At 40.9% G+C, this 24,457-nt stretch overlaps 2 protein-coding genes and 1 pseudogene across 7 annotated transcripts in view; 1 reads left to right on the forward strand and 2 right to left on the reverse strand.

Annotated features, from left to right (window-relative positions):
* Positions 1-24,457, forward strand: part of LOC120572864 — a 642,621-nt pseudogene that overhangs the window by 225,898 nt on the left and 392,266 nt on the right.
* The window catches only part of LOC120572802 (low affinity immunoglobulin gamma Fc region receptor II-like), a 395,648-nt gene that overhangs the window by 142,196 nt on the left and 228,995 nt on the right, over positions 1-24,457 (reverse strand).
* LOC120572747 (immunoglobulin superfamily member 10-like) overlaps positions 15,643-24,457 on the reverse strand; it is a 187,999-nt gene continuing 179,184 nt past the window's right edge. For 4 of the 6 annotated variants that reach the window (XM_039822159.1, XM_039822160.1, XM_039822163.1 and 1 more), the window contains 3 exons: positions 21,021-21,383; positions 17,986-18,348; positions 15,643-16,028 (listed from right to left, as the gene is read on the reverse strand). In XM_039822159.1, coding sequence (XP_039678093.1) covers positions 15,658-16,028; positions 17,986-18,348; positions 21,021-21,383 — 1,097 coding nt within the window. In that variant the 3' untranslated portion in view covers positions 15,643-15,657. The remainder of the gene's footprint in view (positions 16,029-17,985; positions 18,349-21,020; positions 21,384-24,457) is intronic. The other 2 variants (XM_039822162.1, XM_039822161.1) reach the window with 2 other exon arrangements.

A 24,457-nucleotide genomic window follows, 5' to 3' on the forward strand; every position in this document is an offset into this window, starting at 1 on the left:
TTTTAAGATTTTTCGGATCGTTTTTTATTATTGTAAAGTGGTTGAGATGTTGTTAAGGAGCTCAGGGACAACATGTGCTGTCTGGGCTGTACAAATAACCGCGCAAAATTAAGTCAGTGGCTTAAACGTGAGTGTTATGAACACAAGCCAAAAACTAAAGCCGAGTGTCCATGCCAACGGTGGTACAGTTTTCATCGCCTCCCACAAGAAGATGAACCAAAACGAACATGGCTTAAGAACTTAAACCTAAAACAGCCCCCCAAACATCTGTTTGTTTGCTCGTTTCACTTCGTTGACAAGAAGCCAACACAGGATAACCCGTACCCAACGCTTTTTCTCGGTTACGAGAAGCCACCGGTGAAGAGACGCCGACCCAGGACTCGACATGTCACAGGTAGGTCCACTAGCGTTAGCTTGTTAGTTTTCTGTACACCGTTTTTTAAAATACCTTAACTGTTCTTGAAATGCTTAAAATTAATATAAGAAAAACTGTCTGCCATGGTGGTAGTCAGATGGCCTGATATTTTAACCTAGCACAAAGTTTTATCCTGCACTTGGCACACTGTGACAGGTGTTAATTTCGTTCCCTCTTTTAGTTAACATTTACAGAATATCTGTTTTGAGATTATTAAACGCACTCTGTGTCTAGATGTCACTAAGCCAGAGTGCTTATTTTGCAGTGGAAAAAGTATGAGAACAGCAACAAATAAGGCACAGACACGTTAATGTTTTTAGTAAGTAGTAACGTTAGTAGTTCTTGTAATGCTTTTCTGTGTACTTTACAAAGAATATCACAATCTAAACATGAATATCAATTTATTTAAATACTGTGGTTCAAATTTGTACATTTAATTTAAGTCAATCCTTATGTGCTTTCCATATACCTGAACTGATACTACTGCAGTTATAAATCTCATGTTCTAACATAAATATGTAATGCATGTATTCCGTGCAGATGAGCCTGATGTGATGGAGGTTTCTGGGGAGCCAGACCCTACTTCACAGACCTTCCAGAATGCCCAAACACAGTGGTCAGACCCAGCAATGGAGGACCACATCTATTCCAAAGGACCTACTATCACATGTGTTGTGACAACTGCCCCGTCTTCTGATTTGCTACCTGTTGCAGAGTTAACATTGAAAGATGATACAGACTGTTTGCTGTACACAGGGATTCCGCTACTTGAATTTAAAACACTTGTGTCTTGCTTGCAACATTTTGCCCCCAAATCATCAACATTGCCAGCAGAGGACCAAATCCTGTTGACATTGATGAAGCTTAGACAGAACTTTGTTATTGCGGATTTAGCAAAACGCTTCAAAATGTCACCTGGTCAAGTCAGTAAAACACTGAAATTCTGGATAGATGTGATTGCTGAGCACACCCAGGATCTCATTCCATGGCTGCCTCGTGAAACAATAAAGGCCACTTTGCCGAAGGCTTTTATGGACAGTTTTCCAAACACAACATGCATAATTGACTGCACAGAAAGTGTCCTTCAGAAGGCTAAAAATCTAGACTCACGAACTGAATCTTACAGTCACTACTATGCTAGCAATACTGTCAAGTACCTAGTAGCAACTGCTCCATCTGGAATTGTTATGTACATTTCAGAAGCTTATGGTGGCAAATGTAGCGATAGATTCATCACACATAACTCTGGGTTTCTTGACCATCTGCGTGCTGGAGATGAGGTGATGGGGGACCGTGGCTTCACCATCAGGGATTTGCTGGAGGAACGGAATGTTCGTTTGATCACGCCAGCCTTTACGCGTAAGAAAAGCCAGCTGACAAATGAGCAGGTCACTCGCACAAGGCGCATTGCTAATGTCCGCATACACATTGAGCGAGCTATCAGGCGTCTTAAGGTGTACAAGATCCTCTCACAAACTGTGCCTATTCATTTTGTCACTAAAATTGACAAAATACTAAAGATCTGTGCAGCACTTGTAAATCTGCGAGGGGAGCTTATTTCAAGCAAATAGACACAATAACAATAATTAAGCTATGAATTATATCAGTGAATCTAGCTGCTACTATGAGATATGAGTGTTTTATGGTTTGTTTGTTGAAAAAACACTTTTTTCGTCAGTACACTGCTAACGTATAATAACCACTTACTGAAAACGGTCTCGTATTTTACGAAGATAGTTCACCAAAATGTATTTCTGAAAACATTTTAAGAGAGAAATAGGCCATGCAGTTGCTGAATCTGTCTGTTTTTTGATCGACAAAGGTCAGTTTAAAAGATTTTGAGAGACGCTGAGCCGACCGCTCCTCAAGTGGAGTGCATGGCTGTATTAAGAGAACGGTGGAGTGTGGAGTGCTTAATATTAACAGTCTATGGGAGTGCTGCAGGTCACGTCATGTGTAGAAACGCTAAGTGGGAGAGAAAATTCCAAATGACACATTAATGTATTCTTATAATTAACTAACATGTACAAGTTATTTCATATAATTGAGTTAATTTACATAAAATGTATTTACAATGTTTATTAGGGCTGCTCTCTCTTAGTGGAATTAGTCAACTAATCGGTGGTTTTGGTCTTAGTCAACTTAGATCTCTGTAGTCCATTAGTCATGTCTGATGCTGTTTTCATGCTGAATGACTTATTACCAAGAAACGTAAGAGCACATCTCTGGTAAACACAAGAATTAAAGTGGTTCTTTTGCATGACTCTAAATTTATTTACAGATCTGTCGATTAAATCAACTAATCGATTAGTCGATACAATAGAGCTGGGCAATATATCGATATATCGATATCGTGATATGAGACTAAATATCGTCTTAGATTTTGGATATCGTAATATGGCATAAGTGTCTTTTCCTGGTTTTAAAGGCTGCATTACAGTAAAGTGATGTCATTTTCTGAACTTACCAGACTGTTCTAACTGTTCTATTTTTTTTGTCTTTACCCACTTAGTTATCCACATTGCTGATGATTATTTATAAAAAATCTCATTGTGTGAATATTTTGTGAAAGCACAAATAGACAACCCTACAATATCCTTGCGGTATCGATATCATGGTATTTGGTCAAAAATATCGTGATGTTGGATTTTCTCCCTATCGCCCAGCCCTACGATACAGTTGAATGAGTGTTAGGCCGACTAAGAATATCTTTAATCGAGGACAGCCCTAATGTTTATACAGGAACCTATTTGTTAACTTTAATATATTTAATTGTTTTTGTCTGCCTACAAAAAGGTTAGAGAAGCGAGCTTGTGACCGGAGGTCGTCGGGTTCAATCCCCCAGACCGACAGGATAAAATCTGGGTGGGGAAAGTGAAAGAACAGCACTTGTCCCTCCCTCATTACCACCACTGAGGTGCCCTTGAGCAAGGCCCTTAACCCCAACCGCTCCAGTGGAGCTGCTCAGTGGCCAGCAGATCAGACTGTGGTTGTACCGGGCAGCTTCCAGGTATGAATGTGGAACTGTGTAAATGTGATCAGGGCGTTCCTGCAAAAGAGAGGCTGCCTCTCAGTGAACCTCCCCTGAATAAATAAAGGTTAAAAAAAAAACTGGCTTTCACCTTACAACTTTCAATAAAAGTGGAACTGTCAATGAACTGAAAAATTCTTTTGTTTTCTATTTAAACTAGTGAAACAGCATTACACTGTCTTTGTGTAGGTAGATTTCTTCAGAATATACAACCAATACAACTGATTATACAGTGTAAACCCTGCCTCAACTACTCATTAAAGATTTGCAGGTATGTTGGGCAGAGATTCATCTTCTTGTCAGCAAAATCATCAGCCAATCTAGGTAGCATGTGTAAAAAGTAGAAATTCTGCAATTGTTGAACTTGTGCATCTGTGTAGTTTTTGTCAAATGGAATGTCCATTTCAATGTCCTCACTTGGTGTCCAGATGACCAGCTTGCAGCTCTGTAGGCCCAGACACATCATGGTCAATTGTGTCTGAAATAAGGATTGTTAGTGCATGTTGGTGAAAAAAACAAACATTGAAATAGATATAAAAAAACATTGTTTGGCTAATAAAAGAGCTAATCTACTTGAAAACATTTTATTTACCTGCAGGTAGTATCCATTCTTTCCTTTGGGAAGGATCAGGTACTGTTCATCACCTAATCTTTTAATGTCACCATTTGGCCGTCCCAGAAATTCTGTCAGTGACATGCAACTCTGGAAGGGGCACTTGATCTCAAGGAGCTGTGTTGAATCAAGGATCCCATCTGGACTGGCTCCCAACCAAGGATAGTCAGGGTGCACAACCAGGCCTCTCTTCTCCACAGTATGCCCTCTGCTCTCCATGAGTGTGATGACCTTGATCTCATTTTCTTTGCCATGCTGCGTTGCTGTATTGCCGGTGAAGGTTGGGTACAGATGCTCATTTAGAAATTTTCTGGGATCAGTGGTGCTCCTTTTGGGCTTTTTTGCTGTGCTGGCTGTTATACGCAGCTTTCTAGCATCATGCCATAACTGTGAAGAACTCTGCATCCTGGTTTCTTCCATCAGTGTATCTGCTTGCACATGGGACACTTTGATGCAGTCCTCATAAAACTTGGTGCACTTTGGACAGGTGAGGGTTGTGCTGTGTTCAGTATGACAGAGTGTGTTATTGTGGGCTGGATCATGTTTGCGGAGGCCTGCCTGGCTGGTGTCTACATCTGCTCTGTAACTCAACTGAAGAAGACCATTTGTCTGGAGCTTAAACAGTGGGGCCATCACGGATGAATTGCTGTGGTCTATGAACTCTCCATGGTTCTTAAAAAGTTGTGGGGAGGTTAATTCTTGCATTGAACGTAGTGATGGGCCTGGATATATGTGGCTAGGTCTGTGATGGTTAAAATTAATGTGCTTAACCTTCTTCAGACCTACATTCTTCTTTACACCAGAATTCCAATTTCTTTGCACATCAGTGCTTGCCATCCCTGTCTTGCCCTGCCTCACTGCATTTTCAACCTAAATCCAATGAAATTAAATCTTATCCTACAAGATTGTGACTGACGGCTACAGTGAAACAACATATGCAGAACATGAATGACACAGTAAACATTTCAGTTTAGTAACGTAACATTTATTATTAATATCACAATACAATAAACAATGTCTGTGCCCCTAATAGTCCATACTTTACTGACCTTCCACAAAAGTGCTGCTGCATGACTACAAGATCGTCCTGGCCCTGCAATACATGAGCAACCTGCTGTCTGTACTTCACCTGTCACTGATGCTAGCACCCAAGCCTTATGATGTGCTACGTGTAGGCTCTGGCTCGGTTCAATGTCCGCTTTTAGATAAACGAGGTCGTTTCCGACATCTTTAAACAACACCCGACCGACTTTATCACTGTGAAGATATTGATACGCCTCTGAGCTTTTCAAATTGCTCATCGCTGTACCATCACAGGCTACTGAAGCAACAAAATAGCTAAAAATGCTACCGTAAGTGATACGAGGCCACTTCTTCACGTCATCCTCCCAACCATCTACCGCGGAGGGTAAAGGTACTGATGTTTCACCCTTTTTAAGCTCGTTATGGTTGTGTTCCCACATCATTAGCAAGTTTCATCGGTATTTCTCGGTATTTCTTAAATGAATGAATGAGTAACACTTCCCGCTTGTTTACTTCCGTCTATCGAAGCTCGAAGCGGAAGTCGCGCCCACTTTTGACGCAAAGCATCATGGGACGTAGGAAACTTGTGGATAGGAGACTGCACTACTCAGTACACGCATGCGGCCCTGCTATGACATGAACTTCCACAATGACCTTCGAAGTCACTGTGACCTCGAATGTGACTATTATCGCCACTTCATCACCCCCCCAACCGGCCCGTCAGACACCGCCTACCAAGAGTCTGGGTCTGCCGAGGTTTCTTCCTAAAAGGGAGTTTTTCCTTGCCACTGTCGCAATAACCACTGCTAAATGCTTGCTCTTGAGGGAATTACTGTAATTGTTGGGGTTTTGGAAATCATAGAGTGTGGTCTAGACCTACTCTATCTGTAAAGTGTCTCGAGATAACTTTTGTTATGATTTGATACTATAAATAAAATTGAATTGAATTGAATTGTATAACTGTAATCGCTACCTGCTTAATCACTTCTTTCACAGAGTTTAAATTACTGTCGGCGAGAAACTCGCGAAAATCAGCTGTTAGCCACTGGAGTGGTTATAGTGACGTTTTCCTCAGCAAAACAAAAGTCTCAGTCTGTCCTAACTACACGTTAGCCCAGACCTGAGTGGCTGAGGGGAACTGGGTCATTATCGATAACTAAGATCAGAGTGCCTCTTTTCTTTACTCTTCTTCTCTTTCTTCTTTTACCAACACACACACACACACACACACGACACGGGCTAGCCGCGTAGCTCCCAAGCTAACGCTGCTAGCTTACCACGTGGAGTTTGTATAGAGCTAATAGGTGACCGAACATATGGTATAAACGTGCGCGTTGTCTAGCAACCCCCACCTCGGCTTCTTCAGCCCCCTCTCCCAGCACCACTACCGCCCTCTTGATGCTAAATAGTTTGTTCAGCTCACAGGAGTAGCCATTTTGGGAGTTTGTTTTCGTGTTAGAACTACACTTCGACACCGCCCCTCCTTTTTCACTCACTCTCTCTCACACACACACACTCACACACGGACACAGACGTGTCCGCCCATGCTGCTTTGTTTTTGTTTTGTTTTTGGTTGTGATATTGTAAAAAGGTATATAAGTTTATTATTGAAGGATTATTGAGAAGCTACTGATAATTGTGACGTTTATAAATCTTATTATACTTAATTAGCAGTTGTTTGTGATTATTTGTGTACTTGTTGTAATAATTGCTGGTCGATCAGGTCCGTGCTTGGATTCACCCCTTCCTTTATTTCCTTTTTAAAGGATTTTCACAGAAATGAGACTGTTCCACAGTTTGATTATTGGTCCCTGACTTGCAGGGTGGTGCCCCGTTTTGATTGTTTGTCGATTTGATAAAGTTATTAACAGGGCTGTAGTACTCGAGTCCGGTCTTGGACTCGAGTCCGACTCGAGTCCAGACTCGAGTCCATTTTTCTATGGTCTCGGACTTGTCTCGGTCTCGGCCACTGGTCTTGCCAAATATGGCTTTTGGTCTCGACCGAATCCAGGTGTCTTTACTCTTTTCTATGTTCCCATATAACGTTTTCGCCGCTACCTATGTTTGTTTACTATGAACACAATTAGGGTGACCATACGTCCCGGTTTTGAAGTTAATGTCCCGAGTCCCGACAAAAGCCTGTCGGGACGCTAAAATGTCCCGGTTTTAGGAGGAGCGGCGTCAGACGATTTTGCTAGGGCTTGAGCCCCGAATGTTTTGAGTGTAGCCCCGAATGTAACTTTGTCCAGTTTATTTTTCCGAGGCGAATACAACGGGCAGCTACGTGCGGGGTCCGACCATGTTGTGTTGGTTGCTATCACCTAGCAACCGTCTCTACGTGAGGAAAGCTGTTACAGCCGGGTGAAGTTTTCGGAGGAATCATAGCCAAATCAGTGTAATACATTGATGCCATCAACACAAAGTTAAGGAGCGCAATACTAATGATTTAGTTTAAAGTTCCTGTGACGTTTCCAGTCTATGGTTCAGACCCAACCACACGGAGCTCTGAAGCAGACCTGTGGGTCTCTTAGTGTCCACTCTGTAAAATGCAGCGCAGCCTCAGGTTATAACGGATGCGCTCTACTGTTGACATGCTGCGGTAGATGTGTTGTGTTTGTGCTCCGTGTATTTCTGCAGTAGATTCGGTTTTCCACCTCCGATGTAGAGCAGCGTACGGCCACTTCCCTAGCTAAACTCTTTGTCTCATTCAGACACCCAAACAGGGCTCTGTGTCTGTCAGAAGGTCTGAAATCTACAGCAATAATGCACGGCAGACTATGGTGCAGGTAGATTTCTGAAATACAGTGACTTTATTCTTGTAATAGCCTATTATAACTTTATTTTTCTCAAAATCACGACTCCTCCAAATCACAGTGAGTGTGCACAAAGTTTTGGACATTGCTCAAACACATCTGAAATATTACAGTCCAGGGGTTTATTAATAGGCCTACATTAACAACAAAAGAGCAAAACAGGAGGGGGGAGTATGATTCCTAGTCTACATGTGTGCTGACTCAGATATAATTAGAAAAGTCCATCCAAAGGAGAATAAATATTTGAAAGCAATACAGAATGCCTGTTAGCCTTACTTCAATACATTCCATTATGTTTTTATATTTGGATTGTAATCTATTTTTCATAAAGATATTTGCAGAATACATTGATTACATACATCTAACACTGTTATTATGAGGTATCACCATATATCATCATTCTGTTTTCTTTAGATTAGATTATATGATATCAAGGGGAATGTCGTTACTTAAAAATCCTGGGTGTTGTGACACTGTTTTTGCTTTTAAATCAACAAATAATAACCCCAAATGACTGAACCTTTTTGGACTTGGTCTTGTCTTGGACTCGAACCTCTCTGGACTTGGTCTTGACTTGGACTCGACTAGTCGTGGTCTTGGACTTGTCTTGGACTCGACAAAGGTGGTCTTGACTACAGCCCTGGTTATTAATAACCATATTTATAACTTTATTAATATTGATAAAACATCTTTGATAATTTTCCAATGATCAAATCTGTACCCTACGAGAATCCTACATGGATAATAAAGGCAGCACGGACATTGGTGTCATGCAACAATTTATTCAGAACACGGTTCTCACTACCGAGATGCAAAAGTATCTGCAATAAATAGCTAGAAACACTGCAAAGGCAAACACCGATGGGGAGCTTATTCTTCCGTTGTGAAGCCAGGCAGCCTGTCCTCAAGGAGCATTGGTTTAACTGAACTCAAACGTCCACCTTTACAGTTTTTGCCAACTGCTTACACACTAAATCTTAATAATGAAGTAATAGATTACATTTGCTCATTTAATGGAGCAAAGTATTTCTGTGTAATACTGCTGAGTTTATGTTGTCTGAACATCTCTGTGTTGGCTGCTTCATTCTGCTCTTAAAGAACATTTTAATGACTTATCTTTTATCTGAGCAAAATCTTCAGGTATCAAATAAGTAGCCTAACTTTGTTTTTTACTTAAGAACAATTCATTCATAGTAAAAGTACTTTTAGTTAAAGGTATTGTGGAGGATTTTCTTTTTCCGGGTGGATCATCAAAATAAATGGTCCTCCTAGTTGTCAATCAGTCTGGTGATAGTCTTACGTAAGGCCGTCGTACGTTCTCGTCCCTAGGTAGTTTTCGCTTTCTACGCATGAGCACTTTCAGGTGTATATGTGTGGTGAGCTACGGTTTCAGCCGTTCATGGAAGCTCGCCGTTCTCACCGTGTTTCCAGCCCTGGCACAAGTCACGCACCGCGCACACACGGTAAACATCTCAATTTGTGAAAAAGTGCAAATCTTCTTTTGGAAAGTAGGCTTGTATGAGCCATGCCGACAGCAACTTGTAAACAGTGCACTCTCGTGCACACGTTTAATAGGCGTTCCCTCTCGGGAGCAGGCAGAGTGTTGCGCATGTGCATTTTTTCAAAAAGTACAGAGGGCGGTTCTTTTCTAAAATTCGGAAAAATCCTCCACAATACCTTTAAATAACGTTGTTTTTTTAATTAAATCAACAGTACTTTTACTTGAGTAAAATGTTCTAGTTCTCTAAGGCAGAGGCAGACTTTACCATTAGACATTTATTATATTATATATTTAGCTAGAAATATATGATTCCAAGCAGAAGCCATGAACATTTATACATTTATACGGCTGAGCAGAAAACTAAAATGCTAAATAAGCGTAACATGACCTGATCAAACACACAAACAGAAGACATGTTGAAGAGCTCTCTACACCTGATTAGAAGATATCTGGTGGGTGCTCCGTCTGCTTATATTTTATTTTAAAGAAACATCATTTTCTGTTTTCAGTGTATTACTGCTGAGTTTATATTGTCTGAACATCTCTGTGTTGGCTGCTTCATTCTGCTCTTAAAGAACATTTTAACTGCCTTTTCTTTTATCTGAGCAGTTATCAAGAATCAATAAGCCATAAGTCATTTTATTTTTAATTGAAGAAAATGTATTGAAAGTAAAAGTAATTTAGTTAATCGCCACTTTTCTTTTCTTTTAAAGCAACACTACTTTTACTTCAGTAGTAAAACATTTACTTCTCTAAAGGTTAAGTTTATTTGAACTGATTTACTATGAGTCTGAGACCAACTCATCATGGGACAACCTACAGGATCTCAGAGCTCCAGGTGATACAGATCCCAGACTCCTCGGGTTACACCCCAAACACAGTAAGGTGGAGATTCATGGCGGAAAAAGCTTTATCAGCATCATCTGCAGGCAGTCCTGACTCTCTTCTTCTTACGTCTTTTATATATCAGGAAAACATCCACTGCAACAACTACAATAATCTGTCCAACTGGAAAACCTGCTGCCAGTCCTCCGTAACAGACTACAGGAGAGGAGTTTCTATCCTCAGGGGACCTGAATAAGAATAAAACACATGAGTCAGTAAATGTGTGGATAGTAGAGCAGCCTTCATCCTCTCTGATGTTAGAAACTGCAGCTACAACCTGATACTCAGAAAAACTCACTGAGAGAGACTCACTCACCTGCTTGATCTGTAACCTTTTTTTTCTTCTTCTTCCACATAGCACTGTACTTATTTACACTTTTTAAAAAAAAAAAAAAAAAAAAAATAACTTAGTTTTTCTTTTTTTTAAAAAAAAAAAAACAGGTGTGTCCCTGTAGAAGGTCTCTGTAGAGTCTCACCTGATGGAGACGTTCACTGATCTGTCACAACTGCAGAGATATCACAGGACTTTATTACCACAAGGTCAGCTCTTTAGAAGACTGGGATGGGATTAAATGGAGCCATTCACACAGCCAATCAGAGCCGGGGAAACATGTTAGCAGATTATTTTATAGATAGGAGTCGGACCGATGTGTAACAGTCTAACTCTATATAAATATACTGTATCAGTGTGCATCTGTTTCAAATGTGATATTTACCATGTCTGCAAATTTGCTTAAAATGAATTAATTTGAATCTCGTTAATATATTATATACATATATAGAGAACATTATTTAATATCTTTGCTGGATTAAGAATGTTGCCTCATTATTAGTCCTGCAGTAAGTGAATGTTAACGTGTGTCCTTCCTGTCATCAGCTGCTGTGAGGAACAACTCAAACTAATAAAGGTTCAACATTTGAATAGAGGTAATGTCTCTCTTTAATGTCCCTGTGGTTCACAGGTTGTATCTCAGCCAGTAATGCTAGTGCAACAGAGGAAACATATACATATAGTAAAGAATACCCCCCTTCTCTTCTGTGTCTCTGTCCCTCTCAGATTGAATACAGAACATACGGAATGATGAGTATCAGTAGTTGTAGTAGTAGGTGGGAATATTTAAGGTAAGGGACTTTTTTATTATATTTGAATAAAGACAACAGAGAGTATGAAGTCTAATTGGTGCAGGATAGAAGTGATTGCTGTAGTAAGTGATAGGAACAAACACTTTAAACAAAGAGCTGGTGACCTCCAAGACAAAGAGAGAACAGGAGGCCTAACACATGGCCTCAGACAAAGGAAAGGCCTGGACGTCAATCTCAAAGCCTGGAAACTTCACACTTCCATGTGAAAACGTTTTCAAAATGGAGAAAGCACGTTACCCCACGTGGAAGAGGGACAAAATGGCGGAGAGTTCGGGACGTCCCATTGGCTGAGGTTCCTTGAATGCACCAACTGCCGCCACCAGGTAGCGGAGGAATAAAAGCCCCCGTCATCCACTTCTCACGGCTCTTCGCAGCAACTCGTTGCTGAATGAGGGCGCATCGTTCAACGTTGTTGGAGAATATCTAGTATTATTGGCTGTTCGTTTGCCGACTGAGCTGAGTGTATCTTTTGTGTTCCAAAAGGGGGATCCTAGTGAGACGAGTTTGTATCTACCAAATCTACAGAGAGGGAGAATCAACCCTGTTTTCAGGGAGAAGAAGGACATGACGCTCTGCTTTTCCCTCTGAGTTGACTCTGAACTGCTCCACATCCACTGTCCTGTACAGAGTGGTCTCCTTAACCACTGGCCCGTGGTTGACCCCTTTATTTTGTTCATCGCGGAGGACCTGCCAGACAATCTAATGGACTACACACAACAGTAAGAGGCTTTATATGGTTCTGACCTGATGTAGAACCATGTGGTGTTTTTTTTTATTATTAATGAGTAAATGTTATTGCTACTATCGTTTTGCCATTAATGTGGTCGGAGCGCCGTGTCCCAAACCTAGAGCTGGGCGATTTGTTTCCCTAAAAAACTCGATTTACGATTCGATTCCCACCCCCTTCCATTTAAAACAAAATAACTGCAAACTGTAAATATATTTAAAAAATATATTTTTATATTTAATTAAAGTGCATCAACATAAACAAAATTGCACAGGCAAACCCTTTCTCTAAGTGAAAAGTCACTGTGCAGTGTGCAACAAAGATTGTTAAACATCCAAATTATTTATACTGTATTTGGATTAAAAAAGAAAATCTAAAAAAATCGATTTTTTGAAAATATTAATCGATTTGACCTACCAACTCGATTTTTAAATCAAATCGATTTTTTTCCCAGCCCTACCCAAACCACTGCTGTGAAGAATATCTCTGATCCAGATATGGTTGAAAGTTGTTGTTAAAACTGTGAATGCTACCTCCTGCTGTGGAGAAGTAATGACTGTAGGAGTGAGACCATCATTCTGCCTGTCATCACTCAGACTACAGCGATACGATATAACAGACGTTATACCGGAGACCTGTGTAACGGCCAACGGTGTGATTATTGTTACCGCGGAGCATCATCTGTTAGTTCACAAAGGAGGAAGAAAATAAACTCTTCCTCGTTAAAACCAAACTCTCAGATCCTGATGGAGCTTGGCTTGAGCATCTGGAGGAAACGAGGGAGAGGGATTATTCTCACTACCACCAGGATCAAGATGAAGGATCAAGATGAAGTGTTTTCTTTTCAATCCTATTTTCTGTCTCTCATTGTTCTAACCTCCACACACACACATTTACACACACACACACACCACACACACACACACACACACACACACACACACCATTGGGACAGCTGGCCTCGCCTGCTACCGTAGTCAGGCGAGACTTAACAGAGTTTTAACCGCCATTGCGGCGCCAATATAGCGCTCTGAGGTGTGTCCCCTTTTTGTCTGTAATACGTGTTGAAGTCTCGCGGGGTTCTCCGATATTTCAACGTTAGGAGAAGACATTTTGGGTCTTTGTACTAAAACTACAAACAGCCTCCAAACACACGGCTCCTGACCGCCATCCTGAATCTTCTGTGGTTAGCCCGACTACGCGGCCCCGCTACTCCTACCCCCCCTTTCCTACACACACACACACACACACACACACACACATACACACACACACACACAAACACACACACACTTGCTTTTTTTGCTAGAACTGTAACAAGTCAATAGAGTTTTGATGATTGAAGAATTATTGATTGACCATCAGTATTTTTGAAGGTAAAATAAATCCTATTAGACATTAACACGAAGATGTTGTGTGGTTATTTGTGTATTATATTGGAGTAAATCTGATTATACAGGTCAGCGCTTTCTTTGTTTCTTTGAAAGATACCAGATCCATTTATCAAATTAATTACAGGGGTGATAGAATGCAAAACCGATTTTACCCTGTCATAGTTGAATAACGACAGTTCGGTGGGTAAATAGGACATACATAGAAGCTCAAAGTTCCACTGACACCCCTTTACTATGAAAATCTCATATTTTGAAACTGCCGCTGAAAACGGGCGAATCCCAACAAAGCTGGAAGTTGACATCAACCTCCCAAAAACCGGAACCTTTGTCAGCCCATGGGTGTATTAAGAAAACGGTCACGCCCCAACATTTACATAGGCTACACAACTGACCTGAGATCAGGTAGTCTTCTGAATCTAGGTCGCGCAGATCTCTGCTATTCCATTACAAAATTCACTTCTGAAACGTTTTTATGCGAGAAATCAACTATGTAAAGCTCAAATATGGGCCGTTTTACGAAAATGGATGGCTAATTACAAATTTTGTCTGACTGTGTGTCGGAGTTCAGCGCCGGTGCTGCCTGTGTTACTGCCTCGCCGCCCAGCCTGCCTTCTTTTACACACCCCGACCTGCTCTGAGCTCGATTGAGCTCCGTTACGACTGGCAGCCCACTGCACTCCATACCCACGCAAAGTCACCATTTTTTTGGCAAATGGACTACTACACGCTGGTGCTCTGACAGAGCTCCAGGGCCGGCAGTTCCCCTCTTCCTAATGGCAGGTGTGTGTGAGTGAGAGCGCGGTCAGAGAGCTTGTTACGCCAGCAATCTCTTACCACAGGTTCCAGTTAATCTCATAATGTGTGTAATTATAATGTGTTGAGTTATTTAAACAAACGATAGGTGAAATACACGCCTCTTGTCCGCGAGTCTCATTGATAGAGCCTGCGGCTGGATTGAGCTATAGCTAGAGGAGGCTAGTCTAAGAGGAGGCTAGCTATAGCTAGCCTCTTCTTACACTTCCTCTGGAATTCACAAAAATTCATTAACTTGAAATCGGACACCGTTGTTAGCTTTATAAGACATTTAGTTAGATGTTGTATAACTGGCAGCACCGCAGCACCGCCGCTGAAGTCCAACACATAGTCTTACCATATTTGCAATTAGCCATCAATTTTCGTAAAACGGCCCATATTTGAGCTTTATATAGTTGATTTCTCACATAAAAATGTCTCAGAAGTGAATTTGGTAATGAAACATTGCAGTGTCTGGAATATAAGATTCTGTCGCTTCTCTAATGTGTGTGTATTGGGGATTCGCTCAACCAATCAGCGCACATCGCTAATGTCTGCCTATGGCAATTCGCTCAACCAATCAGCGCGCAGCTCATCTAAATATTCACGAGCATACCATATTTGGAAGAAAAGCTCTTATTACAAATAGGGCCAAAACACAGGGATGCATAAGGGCCAATAAAATATCAACCAGGCCATTTTCAGCCCCACCAATGTTACATACCCTATTAGGAGACCATAAGGAACAGTGTGAAATACTCTATATAATCATTCTATCACCCCTTTAAGATGTGTATTTTAAAGGGAACGCCACCTATAAGACTGATTCACAGCTCAGTTGTTGGTCCCTGGTTCCAGGGTGGTGCCTGTTTTGATTGTTTGTCAATTTGGTAAAGTTATGAATACACATATTCATAACTGTATTAAAACTGATAAAACATATTTGATAATTTGCCAATAATTTAATCTGTACCCATACCAATTCCCAACATAAGACTTTATTCATATCTATTGATGTAGCTTTATATTTTCATTGTATTTTTCTATTGTATTTCTGATACACCTCCAAAGCACCTGTACAGCTCTGTACCTGTGTTAATGGTAATAAATATCTATTCTATTGTAATATCTGATGTTGATAAAAGTATCTTAATCAGCATACAGGCCAAGTTAGATAACTTATATATCCATCCTTAGAACCTGAAGATGAATAAAACATAGGAGTCAGTAAATGTGTGATAGTGGGAGCAGTCTTCATCCTCTCTGATGTTAGAAACTGCAGCTACAACCTGATACTAAGAAAAACTCACTGAGAGAGACTCACTCACCTGCTGGCTCTCTAACCTGCAGAGGGATGAATGTGATTGTTTTCCAGAGGAGGACGGTAGTATTAGTCCCCATTGAACCACCTGATGTTACTCGACACTTGTATCTTCCTTGGTCATCCCTGGTAACTTTCCTCAGAATTAAAGACATGTTTCCTTTCTTCAGATCTTTGTCCACCAGCTGCACCTTGTCCTCCTTATATTTAGGATGCAGGTTGGTTGGAACCGACCCTTCAACTCTGTATGAGAGGATGGTATCTGGCTTCAGGTCAGCTCTGCTCCACTCTACAGCACAGATGGAGGGATCATCAGCCTGACATGGTAGAATGACATCATCTCCAAGGCGCACTGGTACCTCCATCACAACTGAAAACCAATAACAAACAATTATTAATAATAAAAGTCCTGTTTTTCAACAGTTCTGTATTGTTTCTCCTAGAGGGAAGAGATTGGTTGGGGGAAAAAACAAACAGCAGAGTTCCACACACATCTACAGAAAGAAAAAGTGTTGAATATTTACAACACATGAGAAAACAGTCAGGTGAAATACGACTTATTGAATTTATAATATATCACTGTAAAGCTGTCTGACGGTTCCAGCATTAGCTTAGCCTAGCACAGATCCTGCAGGTAACTGGTTCCAACTAGCCTACTACTCGGAATTAGACAGTGACAAATTAATATAAATTTTATTGTTAGATTTTGTTAGTCACATGCGTGTACAAAAACAAGATGAGACACAACCATCTTCTAACAGTAAACAAACCGGAACTATATTCTCAACACAGGCTTGCTGCGTGGCATATCACTCCACCCAAGTACTATATTCTTCGCCGTCGAGAATATAGTTCCCGGTTTGTTTACAGTTAGAAGACGGCTGTGTCTCATGTTACGTTGTTTTTTGTACACGCTGCGACTCTCTACAAATACAAATAAACAGGAACATGTTGGAGTTATTTTGTCACTTATTCGGAGCAGTAGGATTACTGGAACCATTCACCTGCATGTTCTGTGCTGGCCTGATGCCGCTTGCGGCGTCAGACAGCCTTACAGCACGCACTGAGATGAGAAGGGTATGCATCGACTTGTCTAACTCTGAGGGTTACGGTGAATAAGCTAAATTCCGGCCAAGTCGCGGTTCCTTTAAGAGCTCTGGGAGTTGTCAGATGAACTGAACGGCAAATCCTTCATCATCATCAGCAGCAGGCGCTCCTGATCTTATGTTACATATTTTATATATCAGGCACACCACTGCAACAAGAGCTACAAGAAGCAGAACACCTGCTGCCAGTCCAACCGTATCAGCCTACAGGAGAGGAGTTTCTAACAAGAGAACCTGAAGCTGATTAAACATATGAGTCAGTAAATGTGTGATAGAGGAGCAGTCTTCATCCTCTCTGATGTTAGAAACTGCAGCTACAACCTGATACTCAGAAAAACTCACCGGAAGAGACTCACTCACCTGCTGGCTCTCTAACCTGCAGACGGATGATTGTGATTGTTTTCCAGGGGAGGACGGTAGTATTAGTCCTCATTGAACCACCTGATGTTACTTCCGACACTTGTATGTTCCTTGGTCAGTGGTGCTAACATTCTTCAGAATTAAAGACATGTCCTTTCTTCAGATCTTTGTCCACCAGCTGCACCTTGTCCTCCTTATATTTAGGATGCAGGTTGGTTGGAACCGACCCTTCAACTCTGTATGAGAGAGATGGTATCTGGCTTCAGGTCAGCTCTGCTCCACTCTACATCGCAGATGGAGGGATCAGCAGCCGTGAGATAGAATGACATCATCTCCAGGGTGCACTGGTACCTCCATCACAACTGAAAAACAATAACAAACAATTATTAATAATAAAAAGTCCTGTTATTTCAACAGTTCTGTATTGTTTCTCCTAGAGGGAAGAGATTGGTTGGGGAAAAACAAATAGCAGAGTTCCACACACATCTACAGAAAGAAAAAGTTGAATATTTACAACACATGAGAAAAACCAATAAGCCTTAAGAGCTCTGGGAGTTGTCAGATGAAATGAACGGCAACCCTCATCAGCATCATCATCAGCAGGCACTCCTGATCTTATGTTACATATTTTATATATCAGGACACCACCCACTGCAACACAAGCTACAAGAAGCAGAACACCTGCTGCCAGTCCATCGCATCAGCCTACAGGAGAGGAGTTTCTAACAAGAGAACCTGAAGCTGATTAAACATAGGAGTCAGTAAATGTGTGATAGTGGAGCAGTCTTCATCCTCTCTGATGTTAGAAACTGCAGCTACAACCTGATACTCAGAAAAACTCACTGAGAGAGACTCACTCACCTGCTGGCTCTCTAACCTGCAGACGGATGATTGTGATTGTTTTCCAGGGGAGGACGGTAGTATTAATCCTCATTGAACCACCTGATGTTACTCGACACTTGTATGTTCCTTGGTCAGTGGTGCTAACATTCTTCAGAACTAAGGACATGTTTCCTTTCTTCAGATCTTTTTCCACCAGCTCCACCTTGTCCTCCTTATATTTAGGATGCAGGATGGTTAGAACCAACCCTTCAACTCTGTATGAGAGGATGGTATCTGGCTTCAGGTCAGCTCTGGTCCACTCTACATGGCAGATGGAGGGATCAGCAGCCTGACATGGTAGAATGACATCATCTCCAAGGCGCACTGGTACCTCCATCACAACTGAAAAACAATAACAAAGAATTATTAATAATAAAAAGTCCTGTTATTTCAACAGTTCTGTATTGTTTCTCCTAGAGGGAAGAGATTGGTTGGGGAAAAAACAAACAGCAGAGTTCCACACACATCTACAGAAAGAAAAAAGTGTTGAATATTTACAACACATGAGAAAACAGTCAGGTGTTAAACCCAACTTATTGGGAATTTAGCTTAATCACCATTAACCCCCAGAGAAGTCATACATACCCTCATCTCCGCCGTTGTGAACGTACGCTGGACGGTTCCAGCATTAGCTTAGCCTAGCACAGATCCTGCAGGTAACTGGTTCCAACTAGCCTACTGCTCGCGAATAAAGTGACAACATCAATAAGATGATAAAGCCAGAAAAACAACGTAACATTAGAGACGCCATCTTCTAACTGTAAACAAATCGGGAACTATATTCTCAGACAGGCTTGCTGCGAGCATATCACTCCGCCCAAGTACTATATTCTTCCACCTGAGAATATAGTTCCCGGTTTGTTTACAGTTAGAAGACGGCGGTGTCTCATGTTATGAACGGTTTTTGTACACGCCGGTGACTCTACAAATCACAACATGTAAATAGGAACATGTTGGTGTTATTTTGTCACTTATTTGGAGCAGTAGGATTACTGGAACCATTCACCTGCATGTTCTGTGCTGGCCTGATGCCGCTGGAGTCGTCAGACAGCATTACAGCACGCATGGAGATGAGAAGGATATGTATGGACTAGTCTAACTCTGAGGGTTAGGTTGAATAAGCTAAATTCCCAATAAGGCCGGCGTGTTCCTTTAAGAGCTCTGGGAGTTGTCAGATGAACTGAATGGCAAATCCTTCATCATCATCAGCAGCAGGCGTCCTGATCTTATGTTACATATTTTATATATCAGGACACCACCCACTGCAACAAGAGCTACAAGAAGCAGAACACCTGCTGCCAGTCCACCGTATCAGCCTACAGGAGAGGAGTTTCTAACAAGAGAACCTGAAGCTGATTAAACATATGAGTCCGTAAATGTGTGATAGAGGAGCAGTCTTCATCCTCTCTGATGTCAGAAACTGCAGCTACAACCTGATACTCAGGAAAAACTCACTGAGAGAGACTCACTCACCTGCTGGCTCTCTAACCTGCAGACGGATGATTGTGATTGTTTTCCAGGGAGGACGGTAGTATTAGTCCCCCCGAACACCTGATGTTACTCGACACTTGTATGTTCCTTGGTCAGTGGTGCTAACATTTTCAGAATTAATGACATGTTTCCTTTCTTCAGATCTTTGTCCACCAGCTGCACCTTGTCCTCCTTATTTTTTGGAGTGCAGGTTGATTAGAACCAACCCTTCAACTCTGTATGAGAGGATGGTATCTGGCTTCAGGTCAGCTCTGCTCCACTCTACATCGCAGATAGAGGGATCATCAGTCTGACATGGTAGAATGACATCATCTCCAGGGTGCACTGGTACCTCCATCACAACTGAAAAACAATAACAAAAAATTATTAATATTAAAAAGTCCTGTTTTTTCAACAGTTATGTATTGTTTCTCCTAGAAGGAAGAGATTGGTTGGGAAAAAAACAAACAGCAGAGTTCCACACACATCTACAGAAAGAAAAAGTGTTGAATATTTACAACACATGAGAAAACAGTCAGGTGTTAAAGGAACACGCCGACTTATTGGGAGTTTAGCTTATTCACCGTAACTCCCAGAGTAAGACAAGTCCATACATACCCTTCTCATCTCCGTGCGTGCTGTAACGCTGCCTGACGGTTCCAGCATTAGCTTAGCCTAGCACAGATCCTGCAGGTAACTGGTTCCAACTAGCCTACTGCTCCGAATTGGGACAAAAGTGACAAAATAACTCCAACATGTTCCTATTTACATGGTGTGATTTGTAGAGTCACAGCGTGTACAAAAAACAACGTAACATTAGACACAGCCATCTTCTAACTGTAAACAAACCGGGAACTATATTCTCAGACAGGCTTGCTGTGAGCATATCACTCCGCCCAAGTACTATATTCTTCCGCCTGAGAATATAGTTCCCTGGTTTGTTTACTGTTAGAATACGGCTGTGTCATCATAACGTTGTTTTTGTACACGCTATGACTTCTAAATCACAACATGTAAATTAGGAACATGTTGGTGTTATTTTGTCACTTATTCGGAGCAGTAGGATTACTGGAACCATTCATCTGCCTGTTCTGTGCTGGCCTGATGCCGCTGGAGCCGTCAGACAGCCTTACAGCACGCGGAGATGAGAAGGATATGTATGGACTAGTCTAACTCTGGAGGTTACGGTGAATAAGCTCAATTCCCAATATGTGTCGTGTGTTCCTTAAGAGCTCTGAGAGTTGTCAGATGAACTGAACTTCAAATCCTTCATCATCATCAGCAGCAGGCTCCTGATCTTATGTTACATATTTTATATATCAGGACACCACCCACTGCAACAAGAGCTACAAGAAGCAGAACACCTGCTGCCCATTCACGGTATCAGCCTACAGGAGAGGAGTTTCTAACAAGAGAACCTGAAGCTGATTAAACATATGAGTCAGTAAATGTGTGATAGAGGAGCAGTCTTCATCCTCTCTGATGTTAGAAACTGCAGCTACAACCTGATACTCAGAAAAACTCACTGAGAGAGAATCACTCACCTGCTGGCTCTCTAACCTGCAGATGGATGATTGTGATTGTTTTCCAGGGGAGGACGGTAGTATTAGTCCTCATTGAACCACCTGATGTTACTCGACACTTGTATGTTCCTTCGTCATCCCTGGTAACTTTCCTCAGAATTAAAGACATGTTTCCTTTCTTCCGATCTTTGTCCACCAGCTCCACCTTGTCCTCCTTATATTTAGGATGAAGGTTGATTAGAACCAACCCTTCAACTCTGTATGAGAGGATGGTATCTGACTTCAGGTCAGCTCTGCTCCACTCTACATCGCAGATAGAGGGATCATCAGTCTGACATGGTAGAATGACATCATCTCCAGGGTGCACTGGTACCTCCATCACAACTGAAAAACAATAACAAACAATTATTAATAATAAAAAGTCCTGTTTTTTCAACAGTTCTGTATTGTTTCTCCTAGAGGGAAGAGATTGGTTGGGAAAAAAACAAACAGCAGAGTTCCACACACATCTACAGAAAGAAAAAGTGTTGAATATTTACAACACAAGAGAAAACAGTCAGGTGTTAAAGGAACACGCTGACTTATTGGGACTTTAGCTTATTCACCGTAACCCCCAGAGTAAGACAAGTCGATACATACCCTTCTCATCTCCGTGCGTGCTGTAACGCTGCCTGACGGTTCCAGCATTAGCTTAGCCTAGCACAGATCCTGCAGGTAACTGGTTCCATCTAGCCTACTGCTCCGAATTGGGACAAAAGTGACAAAATAACGCCAACATGTTCCTATTTACATGTTGTACAAAAAACAAGGTAACATGGGAAACAGCCATCTTCTAACTGTAAACAAACCGGGAACTATATTCTCAGACAGGCTTGCTGTGAGCATATCACTATATTCTGTACTATATTAAGTACTATATTCTTCCGCCTGAGAATATAGTTCCTGGTTTGTTTACTGTTAGAAGACGGCTGTGTCTCATGTTACGTTGTTTTTTGTACACGCTGTGACTCTATAAATCACAACCATAGACTGTATATTATTAGTGGACAGTCCATCCGGTTTCGCAAAGTGCTGCAAATCGCGAAGTGCCTTAAACCTGCATTCTATCTGAATCCCAGCAGGGGCCGACGCGTGGGTTGCAAAAGGAGGTCGGTTTCTGTAGAAGTCTATGAGAAAGTGACCCACTTCTCACTTAATTTATTACCTCAGTTCACATTTTCTTGAAGAGTTTATGGTCTCAATCGCTAGTTTTAAGTCTTCTGCAACACAGAATGATGTTCATTTTTTAAATTATGGTCTCATTGATTTTAAAATCGTGATAAAGCAGAGGGTGTTTTAGGGCGTGGCTATGATGTGATTTTTGTTTATTTTGTTTATTTAAAAGGATCCCCATTAGCCCCCGCGCAGTCTACGGCGGTCTTTTTCTGGCGTGACAAATTAGCAAAGATATAAAAAACAACATAGCAAATACAACCTTCTCAGCCAATCCAGACAATATTATGATGTTAAAAACAAATACAGTCTTAGTCTTTTTTTAAAACCAGTTTTTCCCTTGATTTCACGAACCCCAACTGGAAGATTGTTCCAAAACACAATTGACCTATAAAACACGGTCCTCTTCATAGAGTCAGATTTAGGTAGCGGTAAAGAAATCTGTCGCCTATTCGCCCCTCTTGTGTAATGTGAATGCATATCTGAATAGTAAATTATATTGTCATAAAGAAATTTTGGAATCCGAGTGTTAATAATTCTATGAAAATATCCTAACATATTAGCAGATAGTCTATGCTTGACCACCAGCCAAGCAAGACGTTCATGCATCACTGCAACACTAGTTCTCGAAGAACAACCAAGAACCAGTCTTGCAGCCTTATTTTGAGCCACTTGTAATTTTTTAAATGACTGCATGATGCAGCAGACCACACAACAGAACAGTAATCCAAATGACACAAAATCAATGTACAAACAACACGCACTAAACAACCGTGAATTTAAAAATTTTGCACATTTACGCATTACTGCAACAGCTCTGCCCATTTTAGAAACAACACTTTAGAAAATTGATGTGAACAGACCATGACAATGTAGAATCGAGCCAAAGTCCAAGAAGCTTCACCTTTTTTTACTTGCTGTACATTTTGACCATTAACTTGTATATTAATTTTAGGATTGTCAGATAATCTATACTTAGAACCAAATATTATACTCATAGTTTTTGAAATATTTAGTACAAGTTTATTTGTTTTGATCCAATTATACAATTTGCTAATCTCACAAGACAGAACCTGATTAAGCTCTGAACATGTAGGGGCTGCATAATAAAGAGTAGAATCATCAGCAAACATAGTCAATGTAGCCTTACTGAGTATATACGGCATATCATTTGTGAAAATTGAAAATAACAAAGGTCCGAGGCAACTTCCTTGAGGAACACCACAATCCAGGGACTTGCTACAAGATAATGCACCATTAAAATAAACTCTTTGCGACCTCTCCGACAAATAGCTCTTAAACCACTTGATTGCTGAGGAAGTAAAACCATAACTAATAAGTTTAGAAATTAAAATGTCATGGTCAATCACATCGAAGGCAGCACTAAAGTCCAGTAATAGTGTACCCACCAGCATTGAGTTATCAATTGATGTAAGCCAGCTATCCGACATTTGTGTCATTGCAGTGCAGGTGGAATGACCATACCTATAAGCATGCTGAAACATAGTGGTCAAATCATTGTTAGTAAAGTAATCTTGCACTTGCTCAAATACAATCTTTTCCAATAATTTACTTAGAATAGGCAAAATGCTAATAGGCCTACTATTTGGGGCCACAAAAGTTGATTTTGTGTCTTTGGGTAAAGGGATTATTTTACCCTCCTTCTAAAGTTTTGGACACACACCACAACCAGACATCTATTAAAAATGTGACAGATTGGTTTAGAGATATGTCCAGCTGCTAACTTCAACAGCCGACTATCCAAGTTGTCTGTACCAACAGACCCACCAACAGTCAAAGATCTCAACAACATTTCCACCTGCACAACATTAACCTGAAGAAATTCAAAACTACACAGTTTATCTTTCATAATACACCTTTCAATTAGCTCATTTGAGTTGGAATCAACAGTGTATTTCATTGTCTCTCAAAAATTAGAAACCTTATTAACAAAATAATCATTAAAATAATTTGCAATCTGTATTGGCTTAGTCAAATAAACTCCATTCAATTCAACAAAAGAAGTACAAGTAGATTTTTTCCCCATGATTTCATTAAGTACATTCCACATTCTCTTACTATCTGTACCACTGTCTTTAATTCTCTTCTGAAAATATTTTTTCTTTTTCACTCTGTTCTCCTTGGTCACCTGATTCCTTAAAATACAATACAATTTGTTGAAAGTTCGCGCGTGTCTGTCAATCATGACAGAGGTTTAGCAAGCTTATCCGAGCACGCCAACTTCA

Source organism: Perca fluviatilis, chromosome 14 (assembly GCF_010015445.1).
Source record: "Perca fluviatilis chromosome 14, GENO_Pfluv_1.0, whole genome shotgun sequence".
NCBI classification, from domain to species: Eukaryota; Metazoa; Chordata; class Actinopteri; order Perciformes; family Percidae; genus Perca; species Perca fluviatilis.